The 20,165-nt window shown below is 36.8% G+C and overlaps 1 protein-coding gene across 1 annotated transcript in view; it reads left to right on the top strand.

Annotated features, from left to right (window-relative positions):
• Positions 1 to 18,060, top strand: part of SORBS2 (sorbin and SH3 domain containing 2) — a gene marked incomplete at both ends in the record, with an annotated part of 47,458 nt that extends 29,398 nt beyond the window's left edge. Inside the window, 6 exons of the mRNA XM_079534453.1 lie at positions 596 to 710; positions 806 to 934; positions 2,789 to 2,992; positions 14,601 to 14,650; positions 17,126 to 17,232; positions 17,999 to 18,060. Of these exons, the coding sequence (XP_079390579.1) occupies positions 596 to 710; positions 806 to 934; positions 2,789 to 2,992; positions 14,601 to 14,650; positions 17,126 to 17,232; positions 17,999 to 18,060 (667 nt within the window). The remainder of the gene's footprint in view (positions 1 to 595; positions 711 to 805; positions 935 to 2,788; positions 2,993 to 14,600; positions 14,651 to 17,125; positions 17,233 to 17,998) is intronic.
• Positions 18,061 to 20,165: the final 2,105 nt, after the last annotated feature.

Genomic DNA, 20,165 nt, shown 5'->3' with positions numbered 1-20,165 from the left:
TGAAGATGTTCTTGATGATTTTGATAATTCCCTTTTTCAGTGTCCAACATTAAGCATATCACAGGCCTTGATTCTCAGAAATGGTGAGAACATAATCATGCTTCTGATCATCTTGGTCTCAAAAGAAAAACAGTTGACACAGAAGCACTCTAAGCGATGCTGCTGCAGAAAGGTAGTAATTGGGCACAGAAGCATGCAATGTGTTCAGTAGCTTTCCCTACCAATTTGTCAAGAACACCAAGTATGTCCCTGATACCAGTCAAAACACCTGCATCTAAACAGGGGACACTGAAGTCATCATGCTTGCCTACAGACACTATACTGTCCCCTCTGATAATAACTACAAATACTTTCTTGGAGGTAAAAGTTAGGCCAATATGACTTACCAATAGAATCCAGTGTTCATAAATGTGAATCGCTTTGTTTCGTAGGGTATAATCAACTGGTAAGTGTACCACAGCTATGACATCTTTTCTCCAAATGTTTAGTTGCTACATTTTGTTTCAGTTTTGAACTTAGAAACAGCAGGAGCTATGCAGGTAGAGGAGCTCAAATGTAAAGTTATAAACACCCAATTTAAATGAATCTGTTACAGAGAGCTGTCCTTTAAGAAAGGAGATACTGTCTATATCCTCAGGAAAATTGATCAAAACTGGTATGAAGGTGAGCACCATGGAAGAGTTGGAATATTCCCAATTTCTTATGTTGAGGTTTGTTCTTTGTTTTAATTCCTTGAATTATTTTGGGTAACAGATTCACAAGTTACATGCAAATGATTAAAATCTGTTGGTATTTTTCTCCCTAGAAGCTTTCTCCTCCAGAAAAAGCACAGCCTGCCAGGCCGCCTCCTCCTGCACAGATTGGAGAGATTGGAGAAGCTATTGCCAAATATAATTTCAGTGCAGACACAAATGTGGAGTTATCACTTAGAAAGGTACAGCTTACAACTATTTTTTTCAAAATAACATTATGGTGTCTACTGCTAAACTGAATTAATATATACATAATTAGTGCTTTGGTACTAAATTTGCCATGCACAAAGCAGTGTAATGCTAGAAAGCTGCTGACATAAGCTCATTAGCTTGCATTCTTTCCCAGCTGCCTGCAAATAGCTTAAATATTTTGTGTATATAAATATAATTGCTATATGCAAACACCCTCAAACTGGCAACCCAGTTTTCTACTTTTCATTTTAATTATCCATTGACCTTTTTAGGAATTGTTACTGTCTTCATTATCACGGTGAGGCTTCTACTACTGGAGAAATAAAAATGCAGAAAATAGAAAACAGCAAAATTCAGAAGAAAGGCTCAGACATGTCTGTGAAAGTACTGGCTCTTGCAAATTTATCATCTTAGTAATAGTCTGCTCTTTCTTACATATTCCTGTTATGCCTATACACATACATGTTGGTGATGATCCTTTATTATACATGATCAAAACAAGTGTTTAATTGCTGGGGTTTGTCTGACTGAGATACTCTTGCTGTAGGAACTTTATTATTCAAGGTATTATGCACTTAGTTATAAGTATTACATATTCTTTACCCACTGGAAAATTTTACCTCATTTATTTTCTGTTTTACATGAGTTAATGTTCATAGAAGTTATTCAGTGTTCCTCCTTTTGTGTAAAACTAAGGATACAGCTTTTTGATGCTGAATTAACACCTAATCTAGCATCACTGAAGGTAATGGGTATTTTTCCACTTGTTTGAGACTGGTGCATTTTAAAGAGGTCCAGAAAAAAAATATCAGGAATAGAAACAGAACTAGAGGTGGGAGGCAGTTTGATTTTTTTTTTTTAATTCCCTTTCATGCTGATTGTGGTGGTCACTATCTTGTCAGCCCTATTTTGGTTTGTTTTTAAAAGTTAAATTTCCATCTTAATAATGATAACTTTAGGGTACTCCACAAATCTACTACAGAAACCTAAGAACAAAAAACTAATAGGGAAGGATTGTTCTAAAAAGACAGGGTAAAAAGCACATCACATCAAACAAAAGAAGGAGCTCATTAAGTTTCAAAACTTAAGACAGGGATGTTTGAATAAAAAGTTGCTATTTTCCATTTCAGTTTCTAGGCTCTCTAAAAACAGTAAGTGAGCCACTGCCCATCTGTCTTCTTACATAGATACCTGCTTGTGCAGCATGCTCAGTGGGAAAAGCATTCATCTCTTTTTCCCCATGAAATAATTTTGAACATTTCATTTTCACTTATTATAATTTTACTTAATAATAAAGCACAAGCGTGGATTTAATTATTTAACTTCTATTACCCTTAGGGAAAATGGGGCATTTAAATTAATGCAGTCAGGGGTTGTGGACACTTCATCCCTGGAGGTGCTCAAGAGCAAGTTGGATAGGACTCTGGGCAACCTGCTGTAGTACCAGATCTGGAGGTTGGTGGCCCTGCATGTGGCAATGAGGTTGGAATTTGATGATCCTTGGGGTCTCTTCCAACCCAAGCCATTCTAGGATTATTCCATATTACAGTTGGGGTGTTAGCTAGTAGACTGGCCAACAATTTAAACAGGTTGTGCTCCTATGAAAAGTTTGTATTAGCCCTCCAACCAAAAGAGAGATTCTGCTGAATAGCAAGAGCAGTCTGTAACGATCCTCCTTTTGCTGGAATGGTAACTGTTCACGTGGTTATTATAAATGGCAGGAGAAAGGTGAAGGCAGAAACACTACTGCGGGGAAATAATTCTATGCATTAAAATAAGATCAGTGATTTAAAAAAAAAGTTACTACTCATCTGCTGATAACACATTTTTATAATGCATTCCAGGGAGACAGAGTCATACTTCTTAAGCGGGTTGATCAAAACTGGTATGAAGGTAAAATACCAGGAACCAACAGACAAGGCATCTTCCCTGTTTCCTACGTAGAAGTTATCAAAAAGAATGCATCAAAAAGTGCTGATGACTACCCTGATCCTCCTATACCCCAAAGTTATTCTAGTGACAGAGTACACAATTTAAGTTCAACTAAGGTAAGGATTGTTCTTCTTTGATATCACTCCTAGAGTGGGTTTAGAAGGACTTGTAAAATTTTTGTTAATGTGATAATACATAATTTATGCATTCAGTACACTCTTTTCTTTCTTAAATATATACTGCATTTGTAGAATTGCATTACAAACTTGTCACTGAAGTATTTTAATGAAAGCTTTACATTCTGCCAGAATAGTTGCTCAGGAAAAAACCGAAAAAAAAAAAACCACTGTGGAGTCTAGGACAGAATTTGAGCATCAAGGATATGTTTAGCAAATTCTTCATAATGCAACGTGAAGACATATCTGTCATCATAAAGGCCTGCAATCCCATAAGCATGCAAAGGGCATGAGAGGGTAGTTTACAAGGGGACACAGCTTGCCAAGAGCAAAGCTATGCCTTTCAATGTAAAAGAGAACAGATAGTGATTCTGTACTGTAACCTTCCTCCTTTTGCCAGTGACACTCTACAAGGAAGCTGTTGGTTGAAGAGCAGTTCTTTATAGTGGTATGACAACAGTGACAGCATTGTATCATTCAGTAGTTACTAATATGTCAGCACATTTTCAGTGTTTGGATTCAGACCTTCATAGCTGTGATTTTTCACACCAAACATGTCATAGTTCCTGAATTATTTTCCTTCTAGTTCATAACTACCACAAATCATGTTACAAAAAAAGATTCCTATATTCCACTTTATCATTCACTTTCAATATTTCACAGTATCCTTTTCAGATATAGAATCAATAAAGCTTCTGTATACAAATTGTGATTAGTATTAATGCATTATCAATCAATGATTTTGAATGCTAAAGATGGAATCTTTTCCAAATCTTTCTCTTTACCATTGTCGATCTCTTCACCATGGAGCAGTATGTTTTCTGTGAAATTTATAAAGCATCTATCCTGCCATTTGTCTGTTTCAGATGGTTTTCCCATTTTCTACTCTCACATACTTGCATACTGGTGCTTATTTAGATGCTTTGGGCTTTGGGATAAGTTCCATATTTATTTACAGCTTTTGGGACAGTCAGTTATAGGAGCAGTGGTCTCTGATGATACTGCTTATGGCTTAGCAATATTAGTTGTTTTATAGTATTTGTTCACAGAGAAGTAGCAGCTCCTTTCTCTTCCATTCCAACAAAACTTTTGAACTGAAATAATATGAAGTTCTGTATCCTCAGAGTGAGGTATTCATGAGCTACAGCCTTTTCTCATTACAGTAAGCGGGAAGGTCATTTAAGAGCATGAGGCAATTTAGGTGCTGCATGCTGCAGAACTGTCTATATTTGGAGACACCTCTCCCCCCATATTCTGTGCATTTCCTGCAACTGAAGCTGGTTTTTGTCTAACCCTTATGATCTTGTCAGTGATCCCTTCCTGAGCACAAGTGATGCTTTGGAGTATTTACGTTCAGATAAAAAAAAAAAAAAAAAATACATGCATGTTAAAAATTAGACTGTAATTTCTTACCTTTATAAATTATTTAAATTCTTCTGTGAAAGTTGAAAAGCCTAGACTTCGAGAGCCTTCACGTTCCTCCTGTATTCATTCACTCTCTCCATTTCAAAGTTATATTGAATACTGTCCAGAATTTTTAAATTTTTAAAGAAATAAATCAGGTAACAGCCATTTAGAATAGAAGATGGATCATTTAGTCAACATACCTTAATTGCATCCCATGAGAGCTGCAGAGCTATTGGTGGCTGCTCCTTTTCTAAAGCTGCTGTGATCATCTTGAGAGAGCAGGTGGAGAACATCCAGACATGCTACATGCTTCTCCTGTAGTCCACCTATGTTTGATACAGAGAGGTTATATGGACCAGATTTGCCTCCTCTTTGCAAGCAAGGATGAGATGAACTCATATCTTTCTTACTCTGTCATATCACAGCAGGTGTACATTTTCACCACTGTTTATGTTTTTAAATAGTGAAAATATTGCAGACACATTGGATTATAAATCTGTTCTGCCACTAATGTTATGTAATAGATTAGTTCTCAAGTGAAGGAGAGGGGCATTAGGCAATAAAAATAAATAAGGAGAACAAAGCTTGCTTTTGATTTATATTAACTTGGCCTAGAGCATCTGTATCTTTAGTGCATCCCGTAGCCATAGGAAACTAAAACTGGCAATGTCTCCTGGGCCATGTGACTTCTAAACCACAGGTCTGAAGCCCTTTTCCAAGAGTAAATATGAGGGAAAGAGATGGAGTGTTGTTAGTAACACTCCAGCAATGTTTTAGCAGACCACACTATTAGTTTGGAGACTCTATACTTTGGTACAGAAGATTCTATAACAAAGGTTTGTCTAACTTTAAAATAAAGCTATCTGCCTCAAGAAAATTCCAGTAAAAGGTAAGTAAATTAACATTTCTAATTCTAACAATGATGTCAAACCATTTTCATTCAATTTTAATTTTGAGGATTAATAGTTATAAAAATGCATTTTCAGTATTTACTGAAGCAATGGATATCTACTGATGCTGTGTACGTATGACTCACCAGTCTCATTCTTACAAAAGGACGTTTCTTTTACCAGAAGGATACTTCAATCAATATTATGTAATGGTACTCAAAATATACTGCTGTATACTGTGCTGTCACTATTTTAAAGCTTTGTTGTTGGCTGCCTACGTTCAGTTAGAATTGAGTGTACCTTTCACAAATGTTGATGTCATTTTAAACTGATAGGGTTACTTTCAACGAAAAATACTTATGCCTTAATAAAAGTATGCTATGTATTTAAGATGTTTCTTAAGCATGTACTGAGAAGTACAAATATTAACATTAGGATAATTAGAAATCACCTCAGATGTTAGAGCTTAACTTAATTGCACCAGAAGTATTTTTTGACAATCCTATGCTCAAAATAATAGTAATGGTTTGGGGGGGGTGAGGGGGAGGGGGAAATCACATTAATTTTAATTGTATGATTTAATAACCTACGACAAGCTCACTAACAGAAAGCCATAAATAACATAACTTCAGCAGATCAAATGCAGGTCACCCTCATGAATGTAATGATCCAGATTTGTCTTGATGTTTGACATTTAAGCCGAGGCCAGAACCTGATACAGTTTCATTTTTCAAATGTCTTTTCTGCTGTTCTGATTCATGTACTAATGATTTCAGACACCCGTGCTCACTGAAATGATACCCTCTAATCCAGATGATGGCACAGACATTTGGCTTTCCAGTCTACTCATATCCCAGCTCTCTGTCATGCCTATTGATTTAAATTCCCATGTTTTTCTTATTTTTTTGAAGCTGCCTTTCCAAGCACTATCCCCACCTCCCAGATACCATTTCTCCTCTTGGTCACCCAATGATCAAAAGACACTCCAGGATGCCACTAGTGATTCATTTTCCAGGACGGATGGTTTTTCACCTTCAAGCTTACGTATCTTACCACCTCCACAATTTCCAGACAGTTTTCTTTGTGACTTAGAAGAACTCAGTTCTTTGGCATTAACATCCCAATCTTTAGCAATCGCCCCAAATAGTAGCATTCATCAAGTTAAGGGAAATGATTTTATTCCAAATACAGAGATCTCTCTGAGCTCCACTACAGCTCTTCCTCAGTCTTTTCTCGTATCTGCCTCCATCTCACCTTCAGCCAGTTCATCTCATGACTTAACATATAAGCATGAAAGCAACAATACTGAACTAAGAAAATATAAAGACTTGAGAACTGAGAAGCCAAGTACATCTCTCAAGATGCCTAGAGACTTATCAGATACTACCACAGAAGATGAACATGTTTTCTCTACCTGCAACATCCCTTTGCTACATAAGCGTAGTTCCATCTCTGCCATGCCAGATGCAAATGCTGAAAATGAAGATGAAATCTGTACAGCAGATCTGCCAATTGACCTAGGAGATCAGTCAGAGCCTCAAGAATCAGATTTCTACAGAGAATCAGAAGACACAACAGAAGAACTGATAAAACTCTATATAGAGGAGGATCTGATACATGACGATTTAGTGTTTCCTGTAGGAAGTAGAGGAGATTCCATAGTATGTTGTGAAGGATGCACCTCACCGAGTATCTATAAGGTATTTTAATTTCCAAAAATCATGGCTTCTGTGTTCAGATAAGTAACTTAGTATAATTTTTCTCTTCTTTTCCTTGTATTTATGTTTTTGTACTGTGTGCAGGCACAGTTTTATTCTATGGTGTTGAATAAAAATTGTCAGTTAAAGCATAGTCCCTCCTCATAAGCAGGTGCTGACAACACTATGTTCTTGGGTATCTCAGTCCTGCTTCTCCTCTCCCTTCTTTCATTGTTGACTTCTCTCATCTTTCACAAAAAGCCAGGGAATCATTCTCCTCACTGTGCCACCCTTCTGAGCACAAGACCCCAGAAATGCTGTCAGCATTATTCAGAGGGAAGGATGCATCTCCTGTGGAGACTCAGGTGTTTGTACCTCATGTGTCACTTCACCAGCCGATATATTTATAGTAGACTGTTTCTAGAATGTCACTAGAAACAGATCAGATTACGTTTGGCAGATTACGTTAAACATATCCTTCCCCCTACAGCCTGCCCTTGTTTGTCTCTGGAACAGTACAACAATGAACTATCTCCAATGCATGCTAGCCATTAAATGCTATGATGTTGCCACAGTTTGTGTCATTTCCAAGCAGTTTTAGAACAAAACTTCTCTGTCCAGCACTTATTTTCCAGAGCATTTGTTTTACGTGCTTGCATGAGCCACCCAAAGCAACTGCCTGAACAGTCTCACTCTTGAAATGTGTTAGGCCAAATGTAAAACTAATTAATGAGAAAGATTTTGCAGACTTCCTTTGCCCTTACTTGACCTCAATGACATGGGAGAAAACAGTAAAAGTAAAGGTGAAATCCACTGCCACAAATAGTAATTTAATTTTTGAGGGAAGAATTTTCTTCCATAGTAGTAGATTGACAAATAATCAAAATTAGCATCCTATTTCTGACTGTCCATGTTTTTTACATGACTCCTTATTGTGTGTTTTAAATCCATAACAGCTGGTTGTATAGCATAATTATTTATCATCTTTTTTAACTGTTTAAGACAGCTCTGCTTTCTACGAAAACATCAGAAGAGTCTGACACTCCTTTCCACCTTCATTCAAATCTACCATTTCACTCTGCCAACACACCAGCTTCTCACTCTGTTCTTACAACATCCCACTCTGCTGCTTCCCTCTCACCTCCTCTCATTTCTAAACTTTTACATGAGCAGGAAAAAGATTCACTGAAGGTAAAGGTAACTGCACTTCTCAAGCATGGATTCTTGAAAATCTTCACTAATATTTAATAAGTGCAAGGCTAATCCTAAGCATCTATTATTTCCCCTACTAACATTAAGTAACATAGCATGTGGAGGATTAAGGTAGGCCTTCTTCAAATGAAAAGTGAGGAAAAACTGTAATCTCTATAATATATTGAAATACATAGGTATCTCTGAAAGTAATGCCTCCTATTTTTTCCATGGAAACTACAACAGTTACAAGGAGCATAATAACACTATTTGATAGAGCAAATTTTCAGCTAAAAAGCACAGTCACTACCATTAGCAGTGCATTTTTGCCAGTGGTAAGAACCTGCATGCTGCACTAGTGAAAACCTGTACCAGCCAAGGTGGATCCACCATCGTGGTCCCACTGCTGCAATGCACTGCCCACCACCTCAGTGTGTTCACACTCACTGTTTGGTCTCCATAAACATTCAGCAAGCACCAATGAATATCAGTGGGTACCATTTTTTCCATGTGGAGGAATTCAATGACGTACCTTTGGTTCATACTCGCTTCCATGCCAGACACCATGCTGTCAGACTGCCCCTCTGCTGCCATCCACCACACTGCAATAAACCGCAATGGAATACAGATGGGAAGGTTTAACGTCTACTTCCATACCACTAACATCCACTTCTGACATCAAAGGCCAACGTAATATGAGACCTTACTTGTGAAGTAGCCCTCCAAGATAGTAGCAGAGCAGAAGACCTTCAGCTCACTTACAAAAGTTCATGCCAGGACTTCTTTTTCATCTGAGTAAGAATACTGAACAATATCCAAGTAAATGGAAACAAAGTAATATTTGTACTTGAAAACACTTTTTAAATTTCAACCCAAAGCCAAGGAAAACAGCTCTAAGTTTTACAGTAAAGCACTACTACACAGAGTAACATTCTAAATCAATTAGTCAAGGACTAAACAAAGATTATTCTCTCTTCAAGACTACACTTTCTGCAATTCTGTGGCAGAAAAATGAGTTCTGGAAAAGGTCTACAGCCCTAAGCAGATAAATTCCCAGTGCAGTTTAGACCCAAAATCAATTTCCAGTGATGACTCCCAGAGTGTCCTTGTGATGAGGAAAAAGAGTAACATTAAAAGTTTGAGAAATTGTCCTGGGAAAAGTGATCATTAGCTCCATTTTTTTTTTAATTTAATTTTTTTTTTTTTTTTTTTTAAAGAAATCATTGAAAAACCTACATCCTTAGACTGTGTGTTAATGGAAAATTTAAGTGTAATGGACTTCTTAAGGTCTGCAAGTTGCAGGGTTGTTTTTGTTGTTTTCCTGAAGGAAATTATTCCCAGGAGTTCTTGCTAGGGTATGAATCTATCATGGGCTTCTACTTCAAGGAAGCTGTGAAACACAGCAGAGCATTTGTTTCTGCCACTTTGAATAAAAGCAGCAAAAAGGCATTTTTAGGTGATCCTGATATGTCTCGTCCTTGTTTAAGGAAGGCAGGTTAATCTCAGATGAAATCGGAGGGAAAAACTTTTCTTGGAAAAAAAAAAAAAAGGGGGGGGGGGGGGGGGGGGGGAGTTTCTACTCCCGGCAACCTCTTAAACAGCGCACTGCTATCTACTGGGCATGGTGGGAAGCACAGAACACAAGTAAACACAGGCCGTGGCTCCAGCTTTGCAGATACAAGAGCCACAGTATCAAGAACTAGGAGGAACGAAACTGAGGGAGTGATGTTAAAGAATTCTAGCTCTGGTTCTTTTTGAAAATTGCTTAAATTAATAGACTCTTTTATGCAATATTTATGAAGTGAGATAAAGATTTAATTTCATTCCAACAGTAGGTAAATTTGTTTCAGAAGTCAAAAGTGACAAAATTGCCAGGACAGTTGTAGCTTAAAAAAAAAAAAAAAAATTGGAGCCCAGCCATTATTTCTTTCTGCTTAACCTCTAGCTTAAGCTTTAGAAGGAAGGACAGACAGTACCTGCCCTCTTCTGTTTGTACATGTTATCCATAACTAAAGTCTTACTACAGCTGTTAAATTAAAAAAAAAAAGAAAAAAAAAAAAAAAAAAAAGCAGAAATTTCCAGGACTCAGGCACTACCAGTGAAATTGTTCAAAGGAGTTCCTGAAACTCTATACTTTCATAATGTCTGTTAATGTAAAAATACATCCATATGCATATACGTATTTGGAATAAGGCTCAACTCTAAAGCATGACCTCAGATTCTGGACAGTAGAGTACAAGTAGCTATATGGAACAGAAGCATCACTTCCATCCATGATGGTGGGAAGAATGTATCCTGCAAAGGAAGAGCTGTAAAGATACTTTCAGAGGAGAACTGCTGATGTGTTCCTGCCTCCTTGACCTCTGCTGATTTCCCTTCTTTGGCCATTCACCAACTTCTAAAAGGGTTTTCTGCCTTACCACTCTCTGCTGGCAAACAAACAGACAAACAATACAAAGAAGAGATTTCCACCATACGAGGACTCCACTAGCATCACGTGCCTTTCTACTCACCAGCAGGCCTAAGAATTCACATTTGCCTCCCATCCTTTTAAGAACAGCTTCATGTCAAGTATTTAGCTGATTAATGGTGATGTTAACCAAACTAGGATTTTTCCTTGAAGTGCTTTCCACCAAGTACGAATTTGCTTTCTAAATGCAAATTTAAAGCGTGGTGTCTGTTTAACAGCAACAAATAACAACATTTGTCATTTGTATTTTCAAGGTAGTGTTTCTGCTGTCTGCTGTTGAACTTTTCCTGTATTAAATGAGCTACTTCAGTAGATAGACTTCCAACAACTGTTCTTACTTCAAATGCATGCATTGTGCTTGAATGATGACTTAACTTTAATGCGTAAGTGCACGTGCCAGAGCAGCAAGCCCTTGAGAAAATGATAAGTGCAAAAATGAAAATACTATCTACTACCAATATTATTACATGCACCTGTAGCACACTTGCCTTTTCTTACCAAGGAAAGCATGTCCAATCTGCATGCGTGAATGAAGTGGCAAAAATCCCAAGATGCTTCATTCATAAACACTCAATTGACACATTTTTGTGGTTTTTCTAGGCTAATTTAAAGAGAGAGATATTTGTTATGGGTAAACCTCCTCGTAGCCCTGTGATGACTAAGAGATCCTGCAGCTCCTCTGTCAGAGGTCACAGCTATTCACACAGGGTATGGTACCAGATGCCCAGTGTGCAGTAACAGCATTTCCATATTAAAGGAGCTCAGTGTCTACAGTATTTTGTTTTTGCCCAAGTGTCTGAATACTATCAGTATGTTGTGTCTTCTTCCTGTTGTGCTTCTGTGCTATGTCTGAATAAAGCCAACAGGTTTCCATGTGCCAAACTTGTTATAAATCCATTAGTGTATTGTATCTCAGCAGTACTGCACAGTATTTCCAGTGCTACAAGATATAAGAGATCAAAGGTCTGCAAATATAGCCTGTTTTTTGTCCTAAACAACGCTTGATTAAAAGTACTTCTAGTTTATTAAAGTTACCTTTGCCCTTACTTTTCCTTTAAGGATGAATTATTTTCTGCATCAATTTCTTAACACTAGACACTTAAAAGTTGGAATTAGTTGCTTTGCATGTAGTCACTCCTGATTTAGAGCATCTTCTTTCCAGGTACTTCCTTTTCAAAATTTCAATTTAAGATATGCAGGTTATTTTAATTTTCAAAGTCTTAGCTTTTTTGGAAGGCCTTTGTTTGCTGCAAGGTACAAGGAGACAGTACTTTGTACTGTCAGTGCTCCATCTTTGAACAGAGATAATCATAGGAAGACCAGAAATTTTATAGTACTGGACCAGCACCATCTCAGAGAAAGTCCATAATAAAGAAGATAATTATATCCACACGCACAAAAAATCCCGAGACCTATTTTAATTTTGTTTGTTAGTCCAAATAAATGGCATGCAGCCAATATGCTGAAGGGACTGTATTAGTCAATATTTAGTGCATTCATGAATTTAATTCCAAAACCACGAGAATACATTTATACATTTAGAGCTCTACAGAACTACTACAAGCAAGGGCACGTCAATCACGCATGAAGATCAAGCATACCACTGGAATCCTCACTTGATTACACACTTCCTAACCTTTTTTAGATTAGGCCTTACTATTTTATTTATTTATTTATTTATTTTAACCAAGGAAACAGGATACCGTAGCAAACCGATCCATAGCTGAAAGCCTACATCCTTAGCATGAAAACTAACTTAGCATTTATGGTGATAAATTTCATGGTATCTCCTCAACACCGTTGGCTAGAATATAAGAGTTGCACATTCTGGCTAATGCCACTGTATAAAGAAATAAAGACTTAGGAAAAAAAAAATGGGGGAAAAGCTTCTTAAAATAAGCTCAGGTAATATAGATGATCACATTCCAAGGTCTCCTGTTCAGATATAGCACCTAATTTTCCCACATCTTGACTCTGCCAAAACTTCCTCTGTAGTAGGAACATCAAGTTCCTACTAGAAAAATCTCTCGCCATCATCTTGTGTCATCTGTTTCTGTGGTAGTTAACTAACAGTAAAATATTCTAGCATTGAAGCATGTGCAGAAAAAGAAAATTCACCAAATTTCTTCTTGGCATGGCATATATTCAAAGCATTAAAATCATTCATAGTATCATTTATTACATTGGTTTTTATTGATTACAAGAAAAATCCATAACTTTGGTTGAATTCTCTTGCATCTCGGACAGTCTTTTGCCATTCAGATTACATCAGGCTTGTAACTAAGATAAACTCCGGATTGCAATACAGATCTCAAGCAATCTGCCCAGTGCTATGTTCTTTTTTTGTTCAACAATTCAGCTGTTGAAGGAGATTTACCACGAACTCAAATGTCTAATTTGCAATCTTTGTTGTTGGATTCTGCAGTAATAATTTTCTTACACACAAATGGAGGAGAGGAATACGATGGTGAACAGAGGATTAAAGAGTAAAAACAGACCTTTTTGGCCATTCAAAACCTGTTTCCTCCCTAGCTCTCATCTTTATGAATAAGTTTTGTTATCAACCTGCCTGCATCTTTAGGCACCTTTAAAAATTTACACTCTACAGACTGTAAAGATGAAGCAGAAAATATTCATGAAATTTTCTGCAAGTAAATACACAGCCACGGTGAAAATAAACTAACTCCTTTAATTACATCTGGAGATGCTGGGAAGTACAAAAAAAGAATATTAAAATGCACTAGTTTTTCAATTTCTACTAGTAGGCTATGGGTTAGTTACCACACGCTTCTCCCATGGAAGACTGCATCATCTTAGAGAAAATTGAAGCAGGATGATCTGGAATAGCCAAACATGGGAATGAAAGAAGCATGAACCACTAACAAAAACCTCACAGCTTCAGGATCAGATTGCAATCTACTCAATTCATGAAAGAAAGTGTTATAAGCTGTGTTTGACACCCACGTACCCAAAATAGTGGCAGTTCCTACACTGGTATCAAGCTGTCAGTCTCCTCAACACTATAGGGCATCCTCAATCAACGCTGCTCATATCAACACTCTTCCAAGCAGCTGCTCCTGCACTCTTTCTGGCCAGGGCTACGCTGTAATTTGTTAAGTCATTATCTCCCTGAGCAGGTTTCCACTGGGGGATTAATATCTTTCATTTACATCATTTGCAGCTTTATTGGACATTAATGGTGTGAGATTTAACACAAAAAATAATTCTTTTAAAAATTTGCACTGGAAATACATTTTTTTTTTCCATCTTAGAGTAGAAGTGTTGTTATTTTCAAACAATTACATACAGTCTTTCAAAAATTCTTAGTGTTCTTGGTCTCCCAACAGCCTGCATGGCTTTGTGTTGCCCCTTGAGCTGGAACGGAATTAAAGCATAGCATGTTATGCCTGCCAAGTTATTACTGTGTGTAATGTAAATTGGATTGTTCTTTTGTGTATGGATGGTCTAAATTCTGCAATTAAGTATACGAGGTTTTGTTTCACTTAACTAAAAATATACTTCAAGTAATGTATAACGTTCATCACTTGCATCTAATTTTTCTAATGCTATTTTTGTTTCACTGCGATGATGCAGCAAACATCCGTTCCATTCTGTTCCAACTTTCTACTATGCCATAAACAGACTGTTGATAAAATTAAGTTTTGTTTTAGTTTTTATCTTGTCCTCTTCAAAAAAAAATCAGATTTCTAAGCCTACCAAGACTATTGCTTGCCACGTCTCTTAAGAATTTATTGCGAGGTTGAGTGTGTGGGGAGGGTTGTTTTAAGCCAAGTAGAATACGAAAGCTTAAGCAACTATGCATCATACGCCTATCCAACTACTTGGATCTTAGACTATAAATCCTTATTACATTTCAAATCATTTCATTTCAGCCACAGCGCCCTGTGCTTGCTCATGAAAACATACACAGTGGGGGGGAACCGTAAGTATACTTCTTGTCTATTAAAGCAAACCTAACATTTAAGCAACAGCCAGCACATTCTCAAATAATTTGTTGACCTGCCAAGTACAACCATGAAGAGATTTCGTAAATTTACAGATAACCACATGATGTAGGAAGATATCCAACATAGTCCCACAGGACAAAGTTTCAGTCATATAATTTAATGTTTGATGTAATCATACATCAAACTCACACTTGCCAACTTAATGTTCTCCATCATTTATACTACAAAGGGACAATAATTTTGTAAGGTTTGACTTTTTTTTTTTTCAGAATTATTCTTATTGTCTCCACTGTTCTAACTTAGCAGAACACAAATTAAAGTCTTTACATTAATTCAACTCTTCTTACAATGCAAATTAGCCAGAAACCATTCTGAATGTGAATTGATAACTTTAATCATGAGAACACAGAAACACTTTTGTGTAATTTACATGCGCAATTTAAAAATTAGATACAAAAAAGCTTTTTGAAGAACTGGAGAAGAACCTAGGTTTCAAGTTGTATTTTTACAACACAAGCAATCAGAATGAAACTTGTAAGGTTGTTCTGGTGCTATTAAAATGCAAATTCAGTGCAAGATTGTTTCAATTTCTTATTTTTTTCCTCTAGCATCAGAGAGCTTTGGAGCTAGGTAAATTCTCCTGCATGCAATTAGTGCTTAGCATCTAAAAATGTTCAACAGCTTAGCTGAAGAAACAGCAAAAGAAAAGAAAGGAGCAGTTATCAAATGATAACTGGACCACAAACAATATATAATAAAAATTGGACATTTTGCTTTCAATCTCTCATTTTTCCTCAAGCTGTTGGTGGGACAGCTAAGCATACTGAAGCACCTACCTGTTTTGTAAGCAATAATTATCTAAATAATATTCTTCAGTGAGTTTTGGTAGTGCATGACTAAAATTACTCAATCCTAAAAAAACAAATATATTTAAATTGTCAACCATATATTGTCTTGAATATGCACTTTGTCAGTGTTATAAGTTTTAGTAGTCTTTCTTATTTAAGAATTTCCTAACAAAAGGAATTCTAAGTAAAATTATCAAAAAGGGAATTAAATGACTACAAAAAGAGTTATGAAAATGGATTAGCTAGAAATGACTAAGATGACAGAGACTGGAATACTTCACCCTCTTTCACATGTGACTGCTCTAGTCTACACCTTCCTTTTAGCTTCTTCTGAAGGGAGTCACTGTGCACAGTTTTTTGTGCCTTCTTTTTCTCTCAACTTTATCTGTTTTATTCCCTGTTCATCTCTGAGGCTGCTGTGACAGGCACATTCAAGGCAAGAGGTATAACTGCATATACTAACTTGTGGTCTACCTCTTATGAGGTGTTCCACTTTGGAACTTATTCTTTTTCATTTTACCAGCTCAATTTGTCTCTTTCCCCCTTCACTACCTCTGCAAATCTTTCTCTCAGGCTCTCTTTACAATATTTTCTCCCTTTCACACATTTTTGCCAGCCTATCTCCTCTTCCTTTAGGACAGAAACAATTTGGAAAACCACCTATTTCAGTCCTGTAGATAGCTGGGTCTCATTTTGCCCTTTTCCTACAGTTACACAACAGAGGAAAACTCCAGGCTAACACAGGCTGTCCCACCAGCAAGGGGCAGCTGTCTGAGGAGAGGCCTGAACCCAACAGCTGCTCCTTCTCAGTACTCCAGGTGCAGGCCACTGCCTCAGGTTTCATTTATGGTCACCCTTGCTTCTTGGAGTTGCTTGCCCCTTAGCTAATGCATAGAAGGACAACTTTAAAAACCCACCCCAGCAGTGATGACTTGTGAATAACAAGGGACTGATGTAGCAGGGGCAGTTTTAAGAATTGAAAGGGTTATAGCTATTTCCACATAGCAATTACTGCCCTCCTTCCCACAGAGGTAGCCACCTTTCTACATGCAGAGCTCCCAGGTGCCAGCCCTCTTCTAGTAGGTGCTAACAAGCAGCCCAGGGCAGTCCCCACTTTCAGAGACAGTACGTGTGAGCTGCCCTCCTCAGCATCCACACCACATCACACAGCAGGGGCCGTGTTTGTATGGTACGCATTGGCTCTGCCATGGCAGTGTAAGGACAGCAGGATCAGCAAAGCAAAAAGCATGGTCTTCAATGCTGCTCATGGGGGTTAAGAGGCTAGTGCAGGCTACAGCCTCCCTCTAAGAAATTACATTCTCTACTTTGGTGACTCAACTATAAAATATTTAAACAGAATCGTGTTTTAACCAACACTGTGCCATCAGGCTTGCCTTGTAGCCTCAGTCTTCACTGCCCCATTCTTTTGGATAAAGTTGGGTACTAGCCTTGATATCTTCCACCAAGCAAAACAAACCCTTTTACCCTTTTCTTACGCTTGAAGGGAGCTTTACTTACGAGTTAATGTTTAAAACAGCTTCTTTAATGACAATGCAAAGAACTCTTTCTTCTTTTTAAAATGCAACATTTGTCCTGTTTAAGGTTTCAGGCTCTATATAACTATACTCCTAGGAACGAAGATGAATTGGAGCTCAGAGAGGGTGATGTCATTGATGTGATGGAAAAATGTGATGATGGATGGTTTGTGGGTATGTTTTAAATGGTTGCTTTTTCATATATTCTTTATTCCTGACCTCTGCTGCCCTGTTTGTTTGGTGTCTTACAAACTAATTAATCTTTGGCATTCATTGTAATACACCTGAACCTGGTTTTACCAGGGGAAATCCCCACCAAAATCCTGTGAAGTTAATGGGTGATCATTCACTTCTGCACTTGGGAATCTACACATGCTTCTAATTTGTTGTACAGCATTATTATCATTCTCACAGTGACACAGAGTGGACTGTGTATTGCTCCTCATAAAAACTTACACGAGTACTGCTACAGAACTGACTATTTGTGAAAACTGAGTATTACTGAACAAACAGATGCTTAGGTCTAAATAAGGTGGCTAAATCATTGCATAAACATTCATGCACACAGTGGCTAAATTCTTTATCATCTTATTAATCCTTAGCGTTTCAAAAATCCAAATTAGTTAACTACAAACAAATGATGCTGTTTAAACTAAATGATTTCTATGCACCAACGCAAAATTTCAGCACATTAGATTTAGCAGAGATTTCAACTGAGCTATATAATTCAATCAGATATGCCTATATTTGCTTTTTCCTTCCTGCAGATATAATTTGTTAAAATTCACAACTCGCAAATGAAATACAAAATTCACTTAATTTAATGTAAAGAACAGTAGATACATTTGTAAAATATTAAAAAAAAAAAATTCAAGGACATGCTTACATAGAGATTTTCCTGTTATTATTGCCTTCTTTCATCTATTGCTTCTAATTTCAGGAACTTCAAGAAGAACCAAATTCTTTGGTACTTTCCCTGGAAACTATGTCAAGAGGCTGTGAATTTTTTTCATTCTTATTTATGCTGCATCTCTGCAACATATCTGCATAAAGCTGCTAGAAAACATGCTACGCTGGCCTTCTGTTTTCTCGCTTGCAGTCTCAAATAGAGGCCATCCAGTTCATCCTCATCCCATCCCATCTGCCAAACCGTTCCAGCAGTATTACAGCAACGACTACCGTGTGAATAACTAAGCTTTTCTGAAACAAGAGGAATCCTCCCTACCTATAAGTACTCCCTGCTTTTAACTCTTTTTATTTGAAACACGATAGGAAAAGCCTGATGAGAGGTACCCAGAAGAATTGCTACGGTGGTGGGGGGTGTAAGGAGAGGGAGAAAGCCTTCCTGTTTGGGACATTTGTGGTACTATCATGAAGTGCGATGGGAAAACAAAATTTTTCAGCATGCATGTATAACAGAGGGAAAGTTGCTGCTTACTATTTAAGAAGAAAAAAAAAAAAAAAAAAAAAAAAAAAAAAAAAAGGTGTTTTGAGTTTTCATATTCTTATTAGCTTGGCAGCATTTGTTGCTTTCACTTTGCTGTATCACAGGTTTGCCTATTGTACTGGTTTACAATGACAAATTATAATATAGGTTTTTTGCCTGCACTTGTATGTTGTAACTTATGCACAGTGACTGTAAAATCTCAAGCAAGTGTAGTGAAAAATGGAAGAACTGCAAGTGTTCTGATGGTGCAATGGTATTTGCTAAACACTTTTTTCCCTATTAAAGCTACAGCGTTTTCTCTTCAAAGGTAAGAAGTGCAAGAGGTGTTAAACCTCAGGAAACAGGATTTAAAGAAGAGACAGACAGTGATATAAGCACAGACAAACCTGCTGATCATATGACATTAAATGGTTGTAATCAAAATGTTGTAATAGTCAGCAGCATGAAATCTGAGAGGTTAGTGTTTTTATGTACCACAGGCATTTTAAGAAGCAGCAAGTAAACAGTGTTAGTGCAAAGGATTGTTTTTCCTCTAACATAGCCACCTGAAAAACATTCACAAGTATCATGTACTGATTTATTTCACTATACACACACACACACGTATATATATACACATGTATGTTAACAAAATCTGAGTTACACTTTTTTTTTTTTTTTTTTTTAGGAATTTAGTACATTAAAAAAAAAAAATCACAAGTATTAAAATCAATACGTTTGAGAGGGTTTGGGTTGTTGTTGGTCTTTTTTTTTCCTGAATGAATCAAGTATTTGAAAACAGATATTCTCCATACGCAACCGTAAGCATAAATAGCATACTAAATTAAGGCACAGGATGATAATGACTACGACTTCATGAAAAAAAAAAAATTGATTTTTTTTTTTCCAAGTCAGATTTGTTTTCTTTGGCACCTTATAGATGGCAAAAGCTTCTACTGCATTTCTCATGGGTAAAGGACTGAAATTATCAACATGTATTTAGCCTCTGTAGCATTTTGTACATATGTTTGCTTTTTTGTACAGAGCCATTTGGTTGTCGATTTAAAAAAAAATAAAAATAAAAATCAAGTTTCTTATTTGATCTTCACCCTCTTTACATACAGAACATTTCAATGCATTTTGCTTTACTTTCTCTATTTACCATAAGCACATCTGAATAGTGCAATTCTGTAAGATAGCATTTTATGCAAAATTTTATTAATTAAAATATGGTTTACCAGCCAAATCTAAATGTACATATGTCTTTATTACTGAGAAATGTCATTAAGACGAAGGTAAAGAAACATCTTTGTGCAGCATACCTTTATTATTGCAGATTTAATGGCAAAAGCTTTATATTTCAAAGGCTTTCAATTTTAAACTAGATCTGCATGCAGCTTTGCTGTGAGATTAATTCCTATCTTTGATGCCATTTATGATTGAAGACTTAAATATCTGTTGCCTGTGATATTTAAAAAGTACTGTTTCTACTCTGTATCTGATTTTAGAAAAATACAGGTTTTTCATACCTGGCTTTCAGGTAATTGACTTTGAATTCCTACAAGCAAAAGGTCTCTGTGTTTTTTTCTTGAATAGACTTCTAATAAATTTTGCTTGGAGTACACAAGTGTTTCCCAGTCATTTCTCAAATACATGTAACAGATACTCAAGTGCTACAAAG

The sequence above is a fragment of the Tetrao urogallus genome, assembly GCF_951394365.1.
Source record: "Tetrao urogallus genome assembly, chromosome: 4".
Lineage (NCBI taxonomy): Eukaryota > Metazoa > Chordata > Aves > Galliformes > Phasianidae > Tetrao > Tetrao urogallus.
The sequence above is the reverse complement of the archived record's forward strand: the minus strand, read 5'-3'. Positions and strand labels throughout refer to the sequence as shown.